Source organism: Phoenix dactylifera, chromosome 5 (assembly GCF_051530095.1).
Source record: "Phoenix dactylifera cultivar Ajwa chromosome 5, Ajwa_hap1_PhDact_Kaust_v1.1, whole genome shotgun sequence".
NCBI lineage: Eukaryota > Viridiplantae > Streptophyta > Magnoliopsida > Arecales > Arecaceae > Phoenix > Phoenix dactylifera.
In genome coordinates this window covers 29,895,281-29,918,379 of record NC_143194.1, presented here as the reverse complement: position 1 = coordinate 29,918,379, position 23,099 = coordinate 29,895,281, and the positions used below count along the sequence as shown (strand labels likewise).

At 38.7% G+C, this 23,099-nt stretch overlaps 2 protein-coding genes across 2 annotated transcripts; both read left to right on the top strand.

Moving 5' to 3' along the window:
* The first annotated feature begins 410 nt into the window (after positions 1–410).
* LOC103702480 (elongation factor G, mitochondrial) lies at positions 411–17,802 on the top strand. Its single transcript, XM_008784924.6, has 20 exons — positions 411–967; positions 2,051–2,272; positions 3,426–3,547; positions 3,650–3,800; positions 4,598–4,669; positions 6,115–6,210; positions 6,324–6,412; positions 6,538–6,604; positions 7,428–7,466; positions 7,585–7,645; positions 7,741–7,850; positions 7,931–8,005; positions 8,096–8,164; positions 8,410–8,531; positions 10,496–10,621; positions 10,723–10,843; positions 11,022–11,122; positions 11,221–11,281; positions 17,198–17,251; positions 17,380–17,802. Exons 1-20 carry the CDS (start codon positions 563–565, stop codon positions 17,482–17,484), a joined length of 2,268 nt encoding a protein of 755 aa, XP_008783146.2. The 5' UTR covers positions 411–562; the 3' UTR covers positions 17,485–17,802.
* A 2,314-nt stretch (positions 17,803–20,116) lies between these two features.
* On the top strand, positions 20,117–21,101 carry LOC103702479 (CASP-like protein 1C1). The gene is made up of 3 exons (XM_008784923.6): positions 20,117–20,415; positions 20,531–20,633; positions 20,719–21,101. Exons 1-3 carry the CDS (start codon positions 20,261–20,263, stop codon positions 20,941–20,943), a joined length of 483 nt encoding a protein of 160 aa, XP_008783145.3. The 5' UTR covers positions 20,117–20,260; the 3' UTR covers positions 20,944–21,101.
* The last annotated feature ends 1,998 nt before the right edge of the window (positions 21,102–23,099 follow it).

The following is a 23,099-nucleotide window of genomic DNA, read 5'->3' as shown; positions in this document are numbered from 1 at the left end:
GATTATGTGCCTTAAAAAAGTCATGAAGGATGGGAACCCTATTTTAGTGGAAATACTTTTCATTATTTATATAACTTGGTAATACTCTCAATTATTATTAGTGTACATATGAGAGTTTTATAAGTTGTACAAAAGGAGTCATCTAAAATTGCTGTTTTGTGCTAAATAATAGCAAAATGAGATGGTTGTCAATTGCTTACTTGCCAAAGTTATGGAAGGTTGTTACCAATGATTTAGGTCTGTACCTTGTCTATACATATTGGTGGGGTGATAATCTTTTTTTTGAGAAAAAATAATGACAAAATGAGCATTAGAGCGGATATGCTTTACATGATGAACTTATCTTTAATACCAACATTATACAACGGTTCATCTGTAAAAATGTTCGTCAGGACTTTGGAGTTTGAACTTTGAACAATTGTTTTGCCGGCATTACTTTTGCATGCAGCACCCTATTCGAGCCAACCCCTATTGGGGTCCATCAGAACAAAGGGGAGTGATGTGCGGGGTTTAGAGCCGATTAGGGTTTTAGTCGGACCAAAGCCTCAGATCACAGACGAGGATGGCGAGGTCGTCCGCCATCGGCCTCCTCTCCTCCCTCCGCCGGGGGTACAAGAATTCTCTCTCCCCGCTCCGCCCCCTCGCAGTCCTCATCCTCGACAGCGCCCCTCTCGGCAGCCGGCGGGGGCTGGCGACGTCGAGCGCGGCGCGGGCCAAGGAGGAGAAGGAGGCATGGTGGAAGGAGGCGATGGAGAGGATGAGGAACATCGGGATCTCGGCCCACATCGACTCCGGGAAGACGACCCTCACCGAGAGGATCCTCTACTACACGGGGAGGATCCACGAGATCCACGAGGTCCGCGGGAAGGACGGAGTCGGCGCCAAGATGGATTCCATGGACCTCGAGAGGGAGAAGGGAATCACCATCCAGTCCGCCGCCACCTACTGCAAGTGGAACGATTACCAGGTATTGATTCTTGGATTAAAGATTGGAACTTTTCTTGGAAATCCTTGGCGCTGAGATATGAAAATTGGTTTGGATTTCTGGATATGAATTATACCTTTCAATCTGTTGATATTTTTGAATCTGTTTGTGGTTTTTCTATGTCTGCTAATGCCTTGAACTATATGTCCTTCTGCACAAGTTTTGTGAATTTTGATGGCAAAGAGTTCTCGAGTTGGTGGTATTTACCAAAAATTTTCATTTTCCTTATCAAGGGTTTCAATTTCGGATTCTAAGCTCTTCATATATCGTTGTACCACTTGTTTGGCGGAACTCAAAAGATCTTGAACTTTTTTCGCAAATTGGATATTAGGTTTAACGTCAATGTTATTCAATCTGGCATTACTTTTAAATTTTTAAGAGGCTCTAAAGAGGAATATAATAATATCTTGGCGACAACAAAGACAGTAGATGAGGGGTTCCTGTGGAGCCCTTATGTTGTACTTATGCTGAAGTTGGATTTATATTTTAATCTGTAAGCTTAGTGTCATATATAACGTAAGCTTGGATATTGAACAACTTTTCTTCATGAGATGGTTTGTTGGGCAATTTGGTTTACTGAACCTCTTTTTTTGCCCTAAGAAACTCAGTGTCTTTAAAGAGCCCATTTCTTTTTCATGCTGCTTGGCACTGCTAAATTACTTATTCATGTGTCTATTATAATTACAACTAACAAGCTTTACTTATCAACTTGGTGTCAACTCGGGGTTGATGCTGTAAGTTATTATTTTTCATTACTTTCCTATAATGCATTTAATAAAGTACTTGTTAATGTAAATGGATATATATACTTATTGAACCAGATTCATTTGTACTATTTATCATTCAAAAATTATATGCTCACTAGAGTAATCGGACTTGAAATGCTGTCTTTGTATGTATACTCAATAAGCCCATGTGGGTAATGCAAAGAGTTACTTTTAATATAAGTTACCATATTGTAAGCTTATGCATCTATCAACTATGAGATTATGTAAATATTATTAATCTTTCAACACTAATTTAATAATATAGATTATTGACAAAGCCATTGTAATCTCATTGCAGATTAATATAATAGACACTCCAGGACATGTGGATTTCACCATTGAAGTTGAGAGAGCTCTTCGAGTTCTTGATGGAGCTATTCTTGTCCTTTGTAGTGTTGGAGGCGTACAAAGCCAGTCAATTACTGTTGATCGCCAGATGAGGAGATATGAAGTTCCAAGACTTGCATTCATTAACAAGTTAGATCGAATGGGAGCAGATCCATGGAAGGTTCTTAATCAGGTATTTTTTTTTAATGTTCACAGGAAAAATACTTTATACACAATATTTTGTCTATGATGGATCAATTTATGGCATTTTGAACAATTCACAGCATTTTAATTTCTCAGTGGAACTTTGTTGGTTCCATGGTAATGACATTCCTTGCTTTCTGCTTATGTTGAATATTCTTTCTGATTGTATACTCAATTTTTATAATACCAGTTTTCCTTAGAAGTACATTGTAAAGATGGAATATGCACTTGGTTACTGTTACTAGCTCTTATAACAGTTCAAGAGGGACAGGATATGTCAACATGGAAGCATATCATAGAATTTTTAGGGGCTTTCAGGGATAACAAGTTGACAACATGCATTGTGAATGCGGCTAGATTTGCATATACTATTTTGCCTGTCATGGGTGTCTGGTGGTCTACTATGATTGTGTAAATTTGCCCATTGCATCCACCATTGGAGCATTCTATTTATGTTATTAACTCAATGTTTTTTCTTTGATTCTCTTTGGAGGTCCTTCTTTTGGATTATTTGCTGTGAATCATGTGAAACATAGTTGGCATTAAGCAGATATTACTAGAACTTGTATGAAACATCTTTTGCCTTAGCAATCACCTTACACGAGCATTCAAGGTTTTAATCAAATGTCAGCTAGAAAGTTCTCCATGGATAAGGAACTTACAAGTGGTGCTTACATAAAATTCTACAACCATGCAGCTCTTAATGATGATCAAGCAATTTAATACTAGAGTATCTCAAATATTTCAGCATGGATCATCTGGTCTCTGCAGATTTTTTTCTTTTACTAATTATGATAGTTGGTAGCAAGATTTTTCATCTAGGTTTCTTCCATCCCATCTTGTATGCTCTCTTGCTGTTCTTCTTCTTCTTCCCTTATGTTTTATCTTAAAATATATATGAGTAGTTTTGATGAGTGCCTCTTTTCATCACAAAATGGCATCCCCTGATTTTGAGCTACACGATAATCCTTTGTGGCAGCTTGAGTCAAGTATATGGTTAATAATTAATGCACTAACTGAACCACAACAAATCTTTTGATATTTTGTTACTATTCACTATTCCTGCTACATTGAGTTTCTTGTTTCTTATCAAGCTGCGAATTTATAAGCAGTAGATTACAATTTAGAAATTTCTTCTCCAGGCAAGATCTAAGCTTCGGCATCACAGTGCAGCTGTACAAGTTCCTATCGGGTTGGAAGAGGAATTTCAGGGCCTTGTGGATCTTGTTGAATTGAAAGCTTATTACTTCCACGGTGCCAGTGGGTGCGCCCATTATACTTTTTTATTATTAATTATGTGAAATGGAATTTCTTTGTCATATGTAATTGTCTCTTCCTTTCTTCTCTCTTGCTATATTTTTTGCAGTGAGAAAGTTGTCACGGAAGATATACCTCCGAAGTTGGAAGCACTAGTCACTGAAAAGAGGCGTGAACTAATTGAAGTTGTTTCTGAAGTGGATGATAAGCTTGCTGAAGCGTTTCTTAATGATGAACCAATATCATCCAGTGACCTCAAGGTACTCTTGAAAAATATGCTTTTTAGACAGTTTGCTTATTTTTCACATTTGACTTCATATGACTTTGTCTAGTTCTTATTCACCGAGGCTGTTATATTTGATGTTCTAATTAGCCTTATACAATATTGATGGAGTCATGTCTAGATATTGCTCTGAGGATGTTTCCTTTTTTCTTGGGTTTATTTATGACTAGCATTGTTAACTACCACACATTTTGCAGCCATCTCAATATGGTATTTGACAAAAGTACATTGCCATGAATATCTAATCTACTATTAACTCTACCACTTGGCTGCTGATCTGTAAGTTGGTTGCTTCATGATAATCGTGAAGACTGAAAGGACCCAAGAATTTAGTGGCAAGCCTACTTTTCTGCAATTTGAAACCTCAGTGTTGGGAAGAAATTGCTATTATGTAGTGCATGTGCACTTGTGGGTGTGCGTGATATGTATATGTCTGTGTGTTTGTTTGTGTGCACACACATATATGCAGACATGGCATGCATACATATGTGCGCTCATGGATGTGTGTGTATTTGTGTGCAATGTTAACAGAAAGTTGTTACTTTGTTCTGCATCTTAGGTGATTGGTTGTTAAAAGCTTTCCACACCTTGTAGATGTACGATAGATATGCTTTGAAATGATCCTCCTATGTGGATGTCCCATTATCGTTTTGGTTGAATATCATCAGGTCTTTTGCTTTTCTGTTTTTTTCATTCTAAATAGCAGAAAGATCTTGATATTTGGCTGTCACTATCTTCTTTATGTATTGATTTTTTAAATGTTCCTCTTATCAGATGGCAATCCGCAGGGCCACAATAGCACGGAAATTCGTGCCTGTTTTTATGGGAAGTGCATTCAAAAATAAGGTGCTTGAACACTTTTAGTTGTTTCTTTTAACTTACAGTCTGTTATTTCATTTTTTTGGGTACAATACCTGGACTTGTCTTTTTTATTTTCAGCACAATTATGTGCTTTTATAAGCTTGATTCAGATGATTATCCCTAGTTGGCTTCTCGCTTCTCTTTGGTTACGGCATTATTCTGTCACATTACAGTTAACCTTGGTTTCCCTGTCAGAATATAGTTCAAAATGTAGAAGCAATGCAGTAATTTCATGTGCAAAAAACGTGAAGAGTTTGAAAATTGTTGTCTAAAATGTTGATTTCCACATGATTGGCATAAGAGTAGTAGTTCAATACAAAATTTGTTATGATCTGTCTTATGGTTTCTTTCGAACGAATCTAAAGAGTGCGATGTTCCATAAATATGCAGAGTTTGAGATATTGGTTCCGATGCTTTATGTTGCGGATAAACCTTAGCAGCTAGAATCTTCCACCTAGGATAATGCACCCTCTTCGGAATATTCATGAAATCTGAAAGCTATACTCACTTCCTAAGTGCTTCCTTACTAAAAGTATTTCTAACATAACTGTCTCCCTGCATCTGCACGTGTACCTGCTCCCAATTCTGGCAGCTAAGGGACAAACATTTGTGTTATGGACTTATGGTTTCATTAATTTGAGATGTAGATTGGACTTTGATATTTTATTATTATTGCTGCAATATGTTGTCTGTAAATTCCTCATTGCTAAGATGTTAGTTAAATAAATATGTTTTGTTCTTTTAATAAATCAAAATAAGCCAATAATATAGTCATTACAATTGTTGCATTTGTTAGAGTAATATTTGTTTTCTATTGAAACCTATTTCCTTCAGACATGTTTGGGAAGAATTTGACGTGCTTCAGAAATATAATTCATCCACCATTAGTGAGCCTGTTGTGTGTTTTAATGAACATATATTATCAGCAACTCCTGATAAAGATGCTATATTTTGATTAATAAAATTTGTAGAAAGAACAGGTAGAGGAAATGTAGTATGGATTGAATTTTGATGCTGGATGGGATGCTATTTTTTTTGTTAATGGCTTCAATATATTATAAATACCCAAGTGGGTTGATGTGGAATTAGAACAGTTCAGTGTAGAGCTCATGACTTACTTATGACCCTTGAGTTTGTTTTAAATTGTTATGCTAGTTCCTTGGGAAAGTTATACCTGAAACAGATTAACAAAGTGATTGATTTCTATTATTTGTAGCCGATTAAAGGTTTTAACCTTTCATCAAAAAATAAATGTTTTTAACCAGATTACCACTCCTTCGGTTGTCCTGCAGCATTCCTGTGTGATGTTGTAGTATAGAGTACATGCCAATTCTTTGGTGGTCAGAGGAGAATGATATCAGTTATGCATTATTTATTTCTGTTAAGATGTTTAAGTATATACATCTTCTGTTGCATTTTGATCTCTGTAGGGGGTGCAACCTCTTCTTGATGGAGTACTTAACTATTTGCCCTATCCCACCGAAGTTGAAAACTATGCCCTAGACCAAAACAACTCGGAAGAGAAGGTACTGTCAGTTTTCATTGATGCAAAAATTGTACTTTCATATGTTTCCCTTCATGTTCTTTTGAAATAGTGTTAAAAGTGGTTTGAAGTTTGTCGTTGGATTCACTTGTATAGGTTTTATTACCTGGCACTCCGGTTGGGCCATTCGTTGCTTTAGCTTTCAAATTGGAAGAAGGGCGTTTTGGTCAGTTGACTTATTTAAGGTACACTTTATTGGTTTAAAAAACCTTCTTATTGATTCAGTTTTGACTCTGGTTGCTGATATTTCTTTATTAGCAACAACTTATTAAATAAACCATGGAATTATTTTAGTTTTTTAATCTGGCAGAATCTATGAAGGTGTTATACGGAAGGGTGACTTTATGATCAATGTGAACACAGGAAAGAAGATTAAAGTAAGACTTGATTCAATCATCTTTTACCGTATATATGTGGGAAAACTTTGTAATTTCTGGCTTGATGATTACGTGATATTTCTTAAACTTCCACTTCTTAGATGGTGTTAATAAGGTTCATTTTCAAGAAGCTAAGATAGGCTTGGAGATCAGCTAGCCTGGCATAGTATATAACTATATATAGTCACTGACCCTTTTTTCCATATGTGGAGATTCACCACAATTCCCAGCCTGTATTTTTATTCATGATGGATATGTTACCTAAATGAGGACACACACATCAATCCTGGCTAGATCTAGTTGTCAATTTTGTTCTTCTGCATTGTTCAGATCTAATTATTTATCATGTATATTAGCAAGTAACTGACTGTTTTCATGTTTAACTTCTTACATCTTTGACTAAGTAACATTAATGGGAGTAAGCTTATAATTTTGTTGGAAGAACCTAATTAAGCAGGGGGTGTGTTAGTTGGCAAGGGGCTCTATGAGCTCTTTCAACAAGGAAAGTTCTACTTAGGCAGCAGGTTTGGTTCCTTATACTCTCTTGGGCCTGTAATGGTAGTCCATATAAACAAATAAGCGCTGGTATAGATGCAATATTTGTTGTCTCATATAGTACAGAGTATGCTAAATTAGAATTCTCTGCCTTACACTGCAGTGCACCAAAGCAATATTGCAATTTCTTGTATTGGCTTTGCGGTTTGGATCCTTTTTGAAACTTCTATGCGCCTGATTCTCTCTTTCTCAGAATAAGATTTCTTTTGTGCTTTGAGACTCTTACTTGTATATGCACTCACTCTAATCTGAAATTTTCTCTATGCAGGTTCCTCGTTTAGTTCGGATGCATGCTGATGAGATGGAGGTTAGTTTATTTTATTCAGGTTTATGATTTTTTTTTGCTGAAAAGGTCATCTCGTCTTAGGATCAGAGCTTGAGGTTAAGTTGTAATTTTTCCTTCTTTCTTTTTTTGCGATTCACAGGACATCCAAGAAGCTCATGCTGGGCAGATTGCTGCAGTCTTTGGTGTAGATTGTGCTTCGGGTAAACAGGCTGATGTTTTCTTTCTCTAGTTTCCTTCGTCAAATGCTACTTTCTGTTTTTCTTGCTCTCATAAACCCTTTCATACATTTCTCCAGGTGACACCTTCACAGATGGGTCAGTCAGATACACTATGACTTCTATGAATGTTCCTGAGCCAGTGATGTCCCTGGCTGTGTCACCCGTATCCAAAGATTCTGGAGGACAAGTAATTATTTCATAGTCATTTTTTGCTTTAACTGGCTTACTAGTCTGTCTAAATGACTTCACTATTTTTTCTTCTGTCAGTTTTCAAAAGCTTTAAATCGTTTTCAGAGAGAGGATCCAACTTTTCGTGTTGGTTTGGATGTTGAGAGTGGGCAGGTCAGCTGTGTTTTTTTCTCTTTTAAAACCTTACCATGTGTTCTAGAAAGTATAATACACACTGAATACATACTGCAACCTCACCTGTAGACAATTATTTCTGGGATGGGAGAGCTGCATTTGGACATTTATGTTGAACGCATCCGAAGGGAGTATAAGGTATGAGATACTATTAGTTTTTATATAACAAGTGGTCAAGTTGGAAATGATACATCTACATATCCTAGCACTGGCTTTGCATGTGTTAGTGCAACCCAAGTATTGCTAGCATACATGTCTTGACATCCTTGGGAAATACACTCCAGAAATGGCACATTAATTATCATTCTCATAGGCACTAGTTGTCTGCTAACAAGTTTTTAAATTTGTGGTTGTAACACATTTGCTTCTGTATTGATGCCAAGGTTGAAGCAAAAGTTGGAAAGCCTCGTGTTAACTTTAGGGAGACTGTTACTCAGCGTGCTGCGTTTGATTATTTGCATAAAAAGCAATCAGGAGGTCAAGGTCAATATGGACGGGTTTGTGGGTAAGTGTATACAAGTATTGGCAATCTGCCATTCTTTGTTAAATCTTATAATCCCTGCTTTTTAAGTATCTAAATCAGGGTATGTTGTGTTTTGGTATGTTACTTTGCACTTGTGATACATATCTCGCTTTTATTGGATTTAATAGAGAAAGCATGTAGCTTAACTTTTTTTTCCCTTAATATATCATCTATGGTAAAATGTAGTGCAGGTATATCAGTTGGGATGAACAATATCTTTTAGAAAAGTGGTTTACTCTTGGGTTGATTGGCATTTTTAAAAAAATCTTGTGGCTAAAAAATGCTTCTCCAAACTTATGGTACTGATTAGTGCTTCTTCAAAGAAATTGAAAGCCCTTGTCCTCAAGTAAACCTGTTATTATATTCATTTTACCTTCAGAGTGAAAGAATGTTATGACGTGAATAATTGAAAGGCATACTTTAATTGACCCATCACTTGAGTGCAGACCTATGACATCTGCTAGCTTGCAATGCTTGCTTTTAAGGCTTCACTCTTAACTGGCAGTGGTGATGGAATATTCATTTGTGTTGATATGAGAACAAGGCTTTCATATGCTTATCTTCTGGTTTTTTTTATAGGTGCACCATAGACTAAGGAGTTGTTATTTTGTAAAATTGTTTTGATTCTTTGTGCATGTTTGATGATTCTCGACTATTGTAACTTCTAAAAACTTACATGTAACAAATAAATGACTGAAAATAACCCTAAAAACAAATTAGCTAAATCTAGATCTGACCTGGACCATAGACTGAATTTGCCTTCTTCATGAAGGACATTGGCGCAACCTTTATTCTTTTTTAATGCAGCAATTTCTTTGAATCTCGTTTTTATCCTACCTTGCCAATGTTGGACCAAAGGACTTGGAGACATCTGTTAGTGGTTTTAATATACCTTTTGCTCTACTATTGGTTAATTTATGTGATTCCTTGCCTCTTTCCTATGTGAGGACAGCTATTTAGGAGTTTCGAAATAAAAAACAGTTACATTTGAGATATTTCAGTCATGGAATTAGGCTAAGGTAGACCCGTAAAGAAAGGGCTTTTTTATTTTAATTGGAGAGCAGAGAAGTTAGGGGCACAACAAAATTCTGTTATATGGTACTGAGAGTTTGAAAACAATCATTTTATAGGACAATTTTAATGAGTTTATATGTGAAAGCTTATCCAGGGAACCATGCCATTATACTAAAGCCTTTTGGTTCTAATACTGAATGTGTAAACCAATTTGGCAACTAATGTCCAAAAAAAGTAGAAACCATTATTTTTAACAACTTGTTGCCTTAGTTTCTTCTAAAACTCTTTTTTAGTACTGTTAATGATTGTCAACCCTCCATTTCTGTAATTCATGGATGAACTGCATCTGTCTATAGCTGATTCCAATTTGTTTATGATACAATGTGAACATAATAGTGTTTGGGAATCAATATATAAGAATCTCATTCTAAAATTTCACTGACATTGCTGCATCCTTGATCCTCTTCCCTTCTCACCTGTGGCCTCTTACGCAGTTTCATCTTGTATGGCTGAAACAAGTAAGGTTTTAAAATACTGGTGGGACAGTCAGGATGGGATGAGCAAGAAATGGATTGGGATGGGATGGGACACCTACTGTCCTGGGTGTTAGTATGGGGTGTATGTTTTCCACTGGGAAACTGGGACACCCCTTTGCATGGTATTTAAAACCTTGCAACCAATATTATTTTAACAGAGGCAAGTGCATGGAGTGGACATGCCTACTGTTGGTGTGCACATTCAGATATGATGCCATGTATTTGTGCTTAATGAATGTTGTTGACTTGGATATCATGTCCACTCTAAGTTTCTCCTCTGGTTTATCTAAACTTAAATCTGTTCTCCATGCTTTCTGTAAGTCTGTCATAGGATGCTTTGACAAGAACTGTAATTAATACGTTTCTGAGTTTTTTCTTGTCTACATTTCTTGGCAGATATATTGAACCTCTTCCAATGGATTCACCTACAAAGTTTGAATTTGAGAATTTGCTCATTGGGCAAGCAATCCCTTCAAACTTTATCCCTGCAATTGAGAAAGGTTTCAAAGAAGCTAGCAACTCGTAAGTAACAGGAGGGATTTCTTTTTGTGTTCTTTATTTTTTTTTCTTTTTCTTTTTTGTTCCTTAAGTCTAAATATAATGTTTATATCATTTGTGTGCAGGGGGTCATTGATAGGGCATCCTGTTGAATATGTTAGAGTAGTCCTCACAGACGGGGCATCACATGCTGTGGATTCCAGTGAGCTTGCCTTTAAGCTAGCAGCAATTTATGCATTCAGACAGGTAAACTGTTATTACCTGTTGTACCTGTTCCTGTGGTCTAAACAATGGTAATCACTAAGTTTTATGGTGCACTGCATTTGATAACTTGGAGTGACAGTTGCATTATATTTCTGGAGATGTGTAGCTGGCAAATATTGGTTTTATGACATATCCATGTTTAAAATGTATTTGTTGACAGTGTTATGCTGCTGCTAAGCCTGTCATACTGGAACCCGTGATGAAGGTGGAACTGAAAGCGCCAACAGAGTTCCAGGGTACAGTTACTGGTGACATTAATAAGTGAGTGATTTTTGGTTTTTATATTTTCGATTATTTAATTCAGTTGTGAATTTGCTGGATGGTACAAGGAACTAAATATTTTTACATATGAATTACAGGAGGAAAGGTATGATTGTCGGAAATGACCAGGAGGGTGACGATACCATAGTTGTTGCTCATGTATGTGGAACATTACCCTCTTCTTTTAATATATGATTAGGTAGTTTGTTGTTGGTGATTGATAGTGGCTGGCTGGATACGGAACATTACCCTCCTATTTTTCTTTCTCCAAAAGACATGTTATATATAAAGAAGTTTGCATTCATATCTTATAATGTATATTGCAAGTTACTAGGAAAATTATTGCAAATAAAACTGTTTCTGGATTTGTATACTTATATAGGAGACGCTATTCTTCCCATATTGCATTGGCATCTCTTATACTACTGCATGTTGCAATTTTTCTTTATTGTTAGGTACCTATGTTGTGCTAATCAGAGTTGGATTAACAATTTGACTGTAGATATGATAAAAAACGCTTGTTGTGCTTTATTCCCTTAGCAGTTAACTGTACTGCTATAAACTTAAGCAGTTTGACTGAACCTTTCTGGATCATGGGTGACTCCTTGCTAGTACTAATAATCTGCAAGGAATCCAGTGCTGTGAGGTGATCTGGCCTTTCCTGGATCGGATCACAAGTTATAGTGGTATGAATTGGTGGTGTTCTGCATACTTGATAGATTGGCTGCCCTATCGACTGATTGATTTTTCAGGATTGACCGTGCAAAGGATTGGTATATTTGGACGACTAACCCTAATATCTGCTGGAACTTGTCATGTTCTTTGAATTTTTTTATCTCGATGAGATACTGGCTCAGTACTTTGGGTTATTTTTGAAGTGTTGCATCATTTATCAATTTCCTTTGTGCTAACTAGAGAACAAGGACCCATCTACACGTGAGGACGTTTGTGAGTCCTTATGATTTTGGTTTCCAGATTTAATGCTTGTTTTACTGAAGTTTAGTTGAATAGCATTGGAATTCATTATGCAAGATCAAATCCAGTTCTCTTGTTTAGTATAATGACGTGGTAAGAAAGGTGGTAGCCTTTAAGAGGAACCAATGAAGAAGTCAGAAGCAAATACGCGAAGAACAAGGAGGGTAGGTATGAACGAGTAGCAGCTAACTTTTGTAGAAAGTTATTAACAGGCATTTCCACATCTGCAGTCAACAATTATCTCTAACTCATGCACATGACCAGATGGAGAATAATCAGCATACAAATAGCTGAGTGCCCCTCAAGAGTGAAAACTACTAATAATTTTTCTTGGACAAATTATCATGTTTTTAAACAGCTATTGGAGATGACAATAACAGTCCAAACATCAACAAACAATATGCTTTCTGACTATGTGAGAGATGTCAAACAATAAGAACAATATCCCATTAACTTCTTTTGACAGTCTACTGAGGCAAATAATGATGAAATCACAAGAAGGCTGAGGATGGCAGGGGATATTTTTGAATTTAGCATGAAGTAGCAAATCCATCACATGAAATCGTGGTTTCCTTAAAAGTTCTGAGGTAGATGGTGGTACTTTAAATGATGCCGTCAATAGGTAGCTTGAATCAAACTCATAAAGCAATAGAATATCCTATTGGCTGTATTTCAAATTCTGAGGGGTCAAGCTAATTATCAAAAGAGGTCAAAGAAGATCGTAACTATTTGAAAAAACCAAGGAAGTCTAGTATGGGATTTTCAAGCTATAAGTTTGGTGAAATAGAGAGGAAGATAAATACCTAGGCCAACAAGATGCATATAGACACAACATGCTGGATGCACATGATCAAGGAGAGGGAAAAGAGAAGCAGCTTTCAATGTAAAAAACTAATTAAAAAAAAAGAAAAAAAAACCTAAATGCTCTAGGAGACCTTAAGTACAAGGGGAAAGGTACCTGCTGAAGCTGATAGGCGTCAATGAAAGACTTATACTATTGAACACTATGATATACCCTGCCTCCAATAGATTCAGATGACCAAGAAATGACTTATCTGAAGAGACCTGGGGATGTTCCAAAATGGATCAAATGGGAACCTACTTTGAAGAAAGTATTCTAGCCATTGAGCTGGGACAAAAATTATGTTCGAAGGCGTTCAAGCTACCGAGGTCGGATTGTTGAGGTAGTTTTGGGGTCAACTAGAAGAAGATTTAGGTTTCACTAACTAGAGATTGGATTCAGTTCCAACATTTGTGCAGGTTAGGGTTTGCCTAGATGGTCACATATTCTTTATATTGAGTTAACCACATGTTAGGGTTGAAGTGAGGACGGGTTAGCAGCAAGGAGAGAAGGTATTGCTGTGACAGAGGGTTCCTCAGTTGCATGATCCCTAAAAATGCAGTTTTTGTATTCCATTTGCTGGTTTTTGTTTTGGATGGTCCATTTTGCAATATTCTTTTGCCTCCACCATTGACCCCTTCTTACCTAAACAGCTTTCCGAATCGACGACATCTGCGGTCATCCTTGTTGGATTATGTAAGCCCTAAATCCTGCCACAAGATCCCTTTGTTGCAGACTTCAATGACAAGCACAGATCAATACACATTCTAATAGGAGGACAATGATAAAGTGATCGAGCACATAACTTTTGTGTGGTTCACACAAAAGTGAGCTATGCCTATGGGGGCACAGAAAGATCCATTAAATAACAAAAGAGTACAAGGTCTTGTACAAAGGATTAATCTTACTGGGATATGATCCTTCTTTAATTTCTTTTAAGCAAGGATTGCTGTGTCGGAACAGGGGCCTAAATCAGTTGCCTGGCAACACGGGTTGGTACCCCCCGTGCCATTCCATGCCAAGCTCGTACCGATACAATAAAAGACGCAGGGGAGAGGAAGAACCGGAGAGAAGAAAAGAGAGAGAAGGGGGAGAGAGGAGGGTGGTGAAGGCCAGTGGAGGGCCGGAAGCTGTGTTGAGGGGAGGAGGGGCTTCGCTGCTGGTTCTCTTGTTTCGTTCGAAACAGAGGTCATGGAGGGGGCCTTTTTTTATTTTGAAAAATTTTAAGTGAAGGCGGTAAACCCTTTGCCGACTTCACTTAAAATTTTGAAAACAAAAAGGGGGTTCCCTATCTTGAACAAAATAGGGAACCGGAGGCAGAGCCTCTCCTCCGCCCCTCTGTGCGGCTCCCCGACCCTCTGTCACCTTGCCTCTTTCTTCCTTCCTCTCCCTCTTCCTTCCTCCCCTGCTCTCTTTTTTTTTTTCTCTTTCCTTCCTCTCTGTCTTGTTTTCTTGTTTTGATTGCCGGGCGGTTTGGGACAGTTTTGCCAACCATGTTTTTAAGCTTTGCCACATTACCTATGAGAACCATGCAAGAAAAATCTACAGAGACACCTGATCAAGGAGAACTGTGCAAGAAGATCCTAGAAAATCTACGAGAAGTCAATGAGAGACGAAGAAGAGATCGGTATTGTGAGAGCAAGCATTATTATTTTATCTCCTTTTCTTTCTCCCTCTTTCTTCTCTCTCTCTCTCTCTCTCTCTCTCTCTCTCTCTCTCTTCCTTGGCTTTTCTTTCTCCAGTCTCCCATGGCACCATGATGGTGCACCACCGTGCTTGCATGTCCTTGCACCCTCCTTGCCCCATATGTCTCTATGGGGGCAACGGAAGATCCATTAAATAACAAAATAGTACAAGGTCTTGTACAAAGGATTCATCTTACTAGGATGTGATCCTTCTTCAATCTCTTTTAAACTTTGGCACATTGCCTGAGAGAACCATACAAGAAAAATCTACAGAGAGACCCCTTAGACAGGGGCGGCCCAATACATTTGGGGGCCTAAGGCGAATCTAATGAATGAGGCCTTTTTTTTAATAATAATTTTTTTTAATAAATATAAAATATTTAAAAAAATGATATGAAAATAGATAGCTATCAAGTACACTATTTCAACAAAGATACATGAATCTAACAAAGATAGGCAAGAAATTTTTTTAATTTAATATTATTTTTGAATAGAAGTACAGAAAAGTAATTATCCTAAAAAAAGGACCATAAAACTGATTAAATAACTGAGATAATGCTTGGCAATATTGTTTATCATGTCAAGCAAGAGCGGAATAGGAAAAGGTCATCCCATGGCACTTCATGATCAAGGTAAAGAAAAGTATTTGCCGCATCTCTATAAGAGAAAGTAGGGGCATTATGGGAAATTGACTCCATCTAATTAATAAAAGTCCCATCCCTCCATCTCCCCTTCAAGTGAGTACCCAAGCAGCAACCGCAACATCGCAGCACAGCAGCCATTCAACCCCCTCCCTCCTCTCTCTACCACCCAAGAGGGGAGAAGAAACCGAGAGGAGAAAATTAAAAGAATCTCCACCCTCCAAGAAGTCCATTTCCAATCCCCCTTTCTTCCTGATGGCCCAGCTGGATCAGGAGTAATGTGAGGGAAGGAAAACCAAGACCAAAACCAAACAAGAGAAGGGATGAAAGATAAGAGTGGCTTCAGGCGTGTATCAAGCCAACCAAATCCCTCCTCTCTCTCTCTCTCTCTCCATCCAAAACAAAACTACCGTCCCCAACTTCCTAAATTTCCCCTCTGCAGGCCAAGAAACTCTCCACCTCCCTTCCATCAAGGGGGAAGACTCGATATGGGGCCTTTGCTTCCTTTTGGTCACGGTCAGACCGACCCTCTCTCTCTCTCTCTCTCTCTTCACCTCCCGGGGGCCTTCCATTGGCCCGGGGCCTTAGGCGACCGCCTCGGTCGCCTAAGGCTCGGGCCGGTCCTGCCCTTAGAGAGAGGCCTGATCCAGGATAACTGTGAAAGATCCTAGAAAATCTATGCGAAGTCAATGAGAGACCAAGAAGAGCTCGGAACTATGAGAGCAAGCATCAATTTTTTATCTCCTTTTCTTTCTCCCACTATCTTCTTTTCCTCTCTCTCTCTCTCTCTCTCTCTCTCTCTCTCTCTCTCGGTTTTTCTTTCCCCAATCTCTGGGGGCACCACGATGGTGCACCATTGTGCTTGCATGTCCTTGCACCCACTGTCCCACATGCCTTTTCCCACCCTTGCAGCCTTGCTATGCCACTATCTTGTTCATTGGAACTCCGTCACATCCCCCAATTGCTGCATGCCTTACATCCACTTTAAATAAGATAGAGGGCATTGCTTCTCGTCTTTTTCCAAGCAAGAGTCTAACTTGGACTCTTTTCCTAAGTGAGCCTGATTCCTAGGCTGAAGCAGACACCTGTTGGTGGTTGAGAAAAAGACACTAACCTGACAATCTAGATAGGCCCTTAGTGAGTAGGAATAAATACTTTTTACAAGTGCAATCACATACATGAGAGCTTGGATTACAAAGGAGAAGTAGTGATTTGAGAACAATGCACTGGCTTGAAGCAGGGAAATTTTAGCTTGCTAGAATCTAGGGGAAGATATAGAGGGTGCTGAAAGACTTCATGATGGAACGTTAAAAAGAGTAGTCTATGTCTTTGTTCTTGCAGTTTTCTACCAGTCCGCAACCATAAAGTGGCTAAACAGGAGTTCAATGCCATCGCCCATGATGACATGAGAAGTAGGGGTTGTTGAGGCATCTAAAGGTGGACATCTTTCATGATTAACTGGATTCCAAGCTTTGACCTAGAAACTTCAGGTATTTGTTGAGAGAACACAGTTTCTCATTAGGGATAAACCAGAATTTGTAATATTTGGATAACTTCTGGAGCACAATACTAGAAAGGGCATATTTAGTACACACTACATACATATATTTAGTGCACAAACTATAATTTATAATCCTTTAACACTCAAACAAGGCATCAAAGAATGTATAAGTTCTGAACTTATGCTATATTGTTTTTGAATAAAATAATATTCACTTTTTTATGTTAGCAACCATCATGTATAACGCAAGTTGCTTTATGAATTCCTGTCTTTTCCTTACAAATTGTGCTTTTGTATATTTGTCATTTATGTAAATCATCACTAACTTTTTTTGGCATCCACTTGATGCTTAGTCTCAAGGGATTTTTTTTTTAATGTTGTTTGTTTCTAGCATCAGCAAATACTGGCTAACGGGTAAATTTTGTGTTTCAGGTACCACTCAACAATATGTTTGGGTACTCAACAACTCTTCGCTCCATGACGCAGGTGCCAATTTTTTCACACATATGGCCTTATAGTATCCTCTTATGCTATCCCCGCTCAAAACTGCAATCAATGTTATTTGGAGTGCTCGTGCTTATGACTCTGGTTTACTTGTTTCTTTGATCCCACAGGGCAAGGGTGAATTCACCATGGAATACCTAGAGCACTCACCTGTCTCTCAAGATGTGCAGATGCAACTTGTGAACACCTACAAGGCCACCAAGGGTACAGAATGAGCCATTTTTTTCTGGATAATAAGGTTGCCAGTTTTTTTAACAGTGGATTTTGATAGTCTCCACTTGAGCCGCATGCAATGTTCTATTTCTGATTTATATAAGTTTTGGAATGAGGTAAAATATTTATTCTTTCCTGTGGGGGATCTGCCATCATGCTGACGGTAGAATCCTCTCATGAACAGGTAAATATCCAGGGTTCCCCACCCATTAAGTAAACTTGTTGCAATAAGTGGGAACCCTTCTCTTGTCATACTACATTTTTTGTTTCTGTTTCTTGTAGAACAGGTACCCACTTGAATTAAATCTTTGTTTTCATGAGATGCTGTCATCAGGAAATCATTAATGGAATCTTGTACCCCTTCTTTGGAGTTCTGTATCTCTTACATGATCCTTAAAGCAATGGCAGGTGTTTCTATCCACTATTACCGTGATTGGTTACATGTATGCACGCATATTAATGTGAAATCTCTACATGGGTGGTGAACTTGAGGCAGGAGGAAGTAGCAAGGGGGATTGGCAGGAGGCTATGATCCTGCAAACCTTGGATATTTGGGATACTGAAGATAGCACGTTTAGATGGAGTCTGGTACCTTAAATGTGTAGTCTGGTAGGCAATTTCCCTTGTGTTTCCTTATTAACTTAGCAATTTCCACTATGGCAATGTTGGGGCTGCAAATGATATCTGATAATCCCATATCCTCATTAATTTTTGGAAAATAAGCAACTTTGGATCCCAATATTAGATCATGTAAATGAAGGCTTGGTTAATTTTAGAAATTTTCAGCAAGGGACCTGTATATGTTATCCGTTTCAGCTTTCAGGTGCCGTATCTCATAGTGAAGGATCGGTGAAAAAGTTGCTGGAACTTATGTTGTGATGGAGTGCTTGGAGGGTGCTGCTGATAGATTAATCACTTGATTCTTTTTACAATGTTTTATATAAGTCATATGGGATTAGCAAGTCGAGCTAGTGACAATGAGTTAAGAAGTCAAAGTTTCGTTAGGAAGCCCGAGTGCTAGTTGTGCCACAGGTTCGGCCCATGAAGGTTCCTCGCTTATGTTGGATAGCTCTAGTTTATCCTTAGGACTAATATTCTGGACCTGACGACCCAGACCAAACCGTTCTGGTAGCTGCATCATGACTCATGAGTCTGGCTCGGTCGTGGTTCAACTGCGACTCAACCGTGATGTGTTTATTTAATATCTTTTGAATAGATTACAAAAATTTTTAGATGCTTATTTTATTTACATCCAATAATTTTTAAAATTTATATTTATACCTAGCTAAATTAATAGTGTGTTTATCTTATGTAAAAAAGTTGAATTGCTCTTGATTGGAAAAGAGGATACAAATGTTTTTTATATGAGTATATATGGTTGTTATGTCAGTTAAGTTAAGGTTGTTTGGCTGTTTTTGAAATTTTTTAATATGATATTTGAATTTTATTTAAGGTAAACGGTTTGACTAATACTTATGGAATAAAATGTTGGATAAAACTAAATTTTTAAAAAATAAAAATAAAAATTTCGAACTATTAAGTCTAAGTGTATTTTATTTTTTTGTAATTTACTTGTATCGCCTCTCATTCTGAACCTCTTGTCACTTCCGTGCTCTCGTCTCCATGTAACTTTCCTATTGGCTCTTCTATCATCTCCGGAGTATTGGACGAAGGACATGAAGAAGCTTTGATGGATAAGCTCGGACGGATGGTCTCTCCGGCCACCGATCGCATTGATATCTCGGCACTATAAGAGGATACCAAGAATGGCGGCATCATCCTCTGTGTTCCTCCAGTCACCGTCACTAATGTGATAGGTGCCAATCTCTTCCCTCACCCTATGGGCAGGGGACTTTGTCGGCTTCCATAAGGAACTTCAATGGCTTGGACTCCTTTGTTATTCGATGGAGGCATGCCATTGCCCCCGAATTTTAAGATCGAAAATTAGGAATTTTATCATAGGAGAGCGAGCTATCAGAATAATTTTTTAACGGACCCGACCTGGTCGAATGACCCACTGCACCGAATGGCATGAAATGGTCGAACCAAGTAGGTTAGCACCTCAAGCGGGACTTTCCGACATCCGGTCAGTCCTATCGACCCAGAACTTTACGACAAGAAAGGGGAGGTGAAACATGGGAAGAAAAGAGTTAGATTTTCTAATCAGTGAGGTCACGGAGAGGTAGGAACCAGAGAACTTGGAGAGGCAGCGTTCCTCAGCGAGAGGTTTTTCCCTCTTGGTAGGTTTTCTATGTATATATTGGACTCCACAAGTTCAACTATCCCTACCTCCTTAAATTTCTAGAGCCATATTTTTCCTTTCCTTCCCCTCCTCTTGTTGCATTTTGGATTCAAGTTCGGCTACGCAAGTTTCATTTTATCTTCTAGTCGTATTTGGACTCAAGAAGTCCGGAAATAACCGATTGACGACCTCTAGAACCTCCACAGTCACAGAAGAGCCACGCGTTAAGTTTCCCTAATTAAATATTGTTCCAAATTAAGCTAGAGCAAGGGTAGTTCTAAATGTCCTTTGGGAGCTGAACATCTTATAGAGGTGGAGATTGGGACCGTTGAGACCTTTTGGCGAGACAAAGAACTTCTTACCGGTATTATTAGCTCTCCCCCCCTCACCTATCTGCTTTTCCTACCTCTCCCTTGTTCTTGTTAAACCCCCAAAGCTACCGCCATCAACCTCTTCTTATTAAATCCCCACACCAACTCCAATCCTCCTTCCTATTCCCCTAGCACTACATCAACCAGTTCGCCAGAAAACTACCAATGGCCAAGGCTTCAAGGGCCTGCGTCTTCCTGCTCCGGCTCCTGGCCGCGGCCGCCACCCTCTCCGCCGCCGTCGTCATGGCGACGAGCCACGAGTCCACCACCGTATTCGGCTTAACCTTGGATGCCAAGTTCCAGTACACGCCTTCCTTCAAGTATCCGCTCACTCACTCATTACCACAATTAGAGACGAATATGGAGCTCTTTTTTTTTGTGAAAATATATGGAGCTCTTTCGCTGTCTCACCTGTAGCTTTCTGCATGCATGCAGGTTCTTTGTGATTGCGAATGCCATCTGTTGCGGCTACACCCTGCTCGTTCTCCTGGTACCTCCGACGAGCTCGCTCTCGACATTCGTCGTCATGCTCGATGTGGTAAGCCTGGGCTTTCGAGTAACTCTCTAATCTGATCCCGGTGTGATTACTACTTAACGTGCATCAACTTGGTGGGAATTTCCAGATCATTGCAATGCTGCTGACTGCAGCCATCGCGGCGGCAGGAGCAATATCGGAGGTGGGGAAGAAAGGGAATTCGCACTCCGGCTGGCTCCCAATCTGCGGGCAGATCCCCAAGTTCTGCGACCATGTCATGGGAGCTCTGATATGTGCCTTCTGCGGTGTGGTGATTTACCTGCTCATCCTTCTCCATACCATCCATACTGTGATCGGTCCTCTTCTTCCATGAACGTACCCTTGCGAGCTTTGATAGGATAGGATATTTTACTGTCATGTGTGATGTCGAAGTCTTTGGCGCTCAATTACTGCGGAGCTATACTTACCATTGTGTTGTGATGAGTGGTGTATTTGCTGGTTAAAATCCAAACTCAAGTCATGCTTCTTCTAGTTGCTTTTGGCCTTCTTTGGCTGATTAATTTCCTGGTGCTTGCTTGCGACTCTTGCCTACAGGCAATTCCATGCCTACCGCGTGCTTGACTCTTCTATTGAGAAAGTGGCTCTTGTGCATGCGGATGGCTTCCGTTTGGTAAACTAACTTTTACTTTGCAACACCTAACCTGGCCTCCAAGGCCAATAATTTATAATGGCTAGCTATAAACTCATAATGATCATTATTTATCTCGAAGTATAATTTTAAGTATTTGATGTTAAAATAATTACTATAATAATAATTATTATAATGCTGTTATAACCGAAAATAATTGATAGTACTGTAGTAATGAAAAAGTTAATAGTGCTGACTTTTTTGTATTTTTTTGGTCTCATGAAGTAAAATTATTTTTTGGATTGTACAAAAATGTTTGGAGAAAATTTTGAGATAAAAATTCTGAATTTTGAAAATTATTTTATTCAAAAAAAAGGCACAAGTGAAAATAACGGTTGCTATTTATGTTATAACAAACTTTTATAACATAAAATAACAGAAGATAACGACTGATATTTTTAATGTTATTTATCATATAATATAATGGGAGGCGGTGGAATCATTATAACAATTTTACGGCAGTCATATCACCATTATTCAAAACTATAGATATAATATAATGATAATTATAATATGATAAGCTATACGTCGTTAGCTATTGCATGCAATGGAAATAATAACACCACTCTCTTGCGAAATACGATGGGAAATTGGGAATGCCTCTCCAAGTGCAAAGAAATGCACACCAGCAGACATAAAATTGATTGGCTACTGAGCTTTCTTTTAGGAAACAGAATTCCAAGCGTGATAATATTAATGATGTTGCGACATCATCAAAGTTGGCAGATAACCATACATTGAACCATACCATTCCCTATATTGGGAATCCAGTTCTGGCATTAAGAACCACGTCATGCTTGGGTGCGCATGATCTATTCGCCCTAAGGGAGTAGTTTACATTTCCACAGAGGTGCAAGACATAAGTCATGTTGTATACTAGGAATCAAATTTTTATCTCAGATGTGGCATCGTTCCTCTAATTATTATTTTGATGCAGCCCATCTTAGCTGGTTGAGATAAGTTGTGGGTTACATATGATCAAATTTCGGCCATCAAATCTCCAAAGTTTGGAAAATATTAACAGAGATAGCTAACAAATAATGCCCTAAGTAATAATTTTTATAGAATTTTATTTTTTTTGGTACAAGAGCGACTCACATATAGCGGATATGGATATAACCCATAAAATCAAAAAGAAATAGTACAAAAAAGAAGGGATAAATGTGTAGTTCTCACAAATAAAATTTTTGAAATGATGAGCTGCATAGAATTCTCATAGAAATCTATTTGCTAGCTAGGCGGTCTGAAAGTACCGCAAAAATAGACAGGTCGCCTAAATTAGCCGCTATTCTTGGTGAACTTGACCCAATTGGCATCTAGGGAGACCGGGCCGCGTCCGAGCCCCGAACCAGGGAGGCGAGACGATGGAAGGCACCAGGCTTCCCCGACGATTCAAATAAAATGCCTTCCTTGATCCATTCTTCTCGTTTCGGTCTCTCCCACCGCCCTCGTGGTGGTTCTCTTCGTCGTGGCCGGAAATACCCGGGACGGGCTCCAGGGCGTGGATGGTCCAAGGCCAAGGGCTGTTGGTCGGCTCCACAGTCGCCGCGGCAGCGGTTGGTGAAGTTCCGGAGCCGGGTGGTGGTGATCATCCCCGTTCGTTTCGCCTCTTCCTCGGCAATCCCATGATCCAGGTATCCCCTCCTCCTTTCCTTCTCTCCTTTGTTGTAGTTCTCAAGTTTTTGGAATTCTGGTTGGCTTCTTGGTAAGAATGTCTTGTAAGTTCTTGATTGGAATACACGAAATCTTGATTGCATTCTTGGTGACAATATCTTGAAATTTTATATTTTCAAGTCAGCATTCTTGACCTAGAGTCATTCCTGGAATTAGGTGTGGAAAAG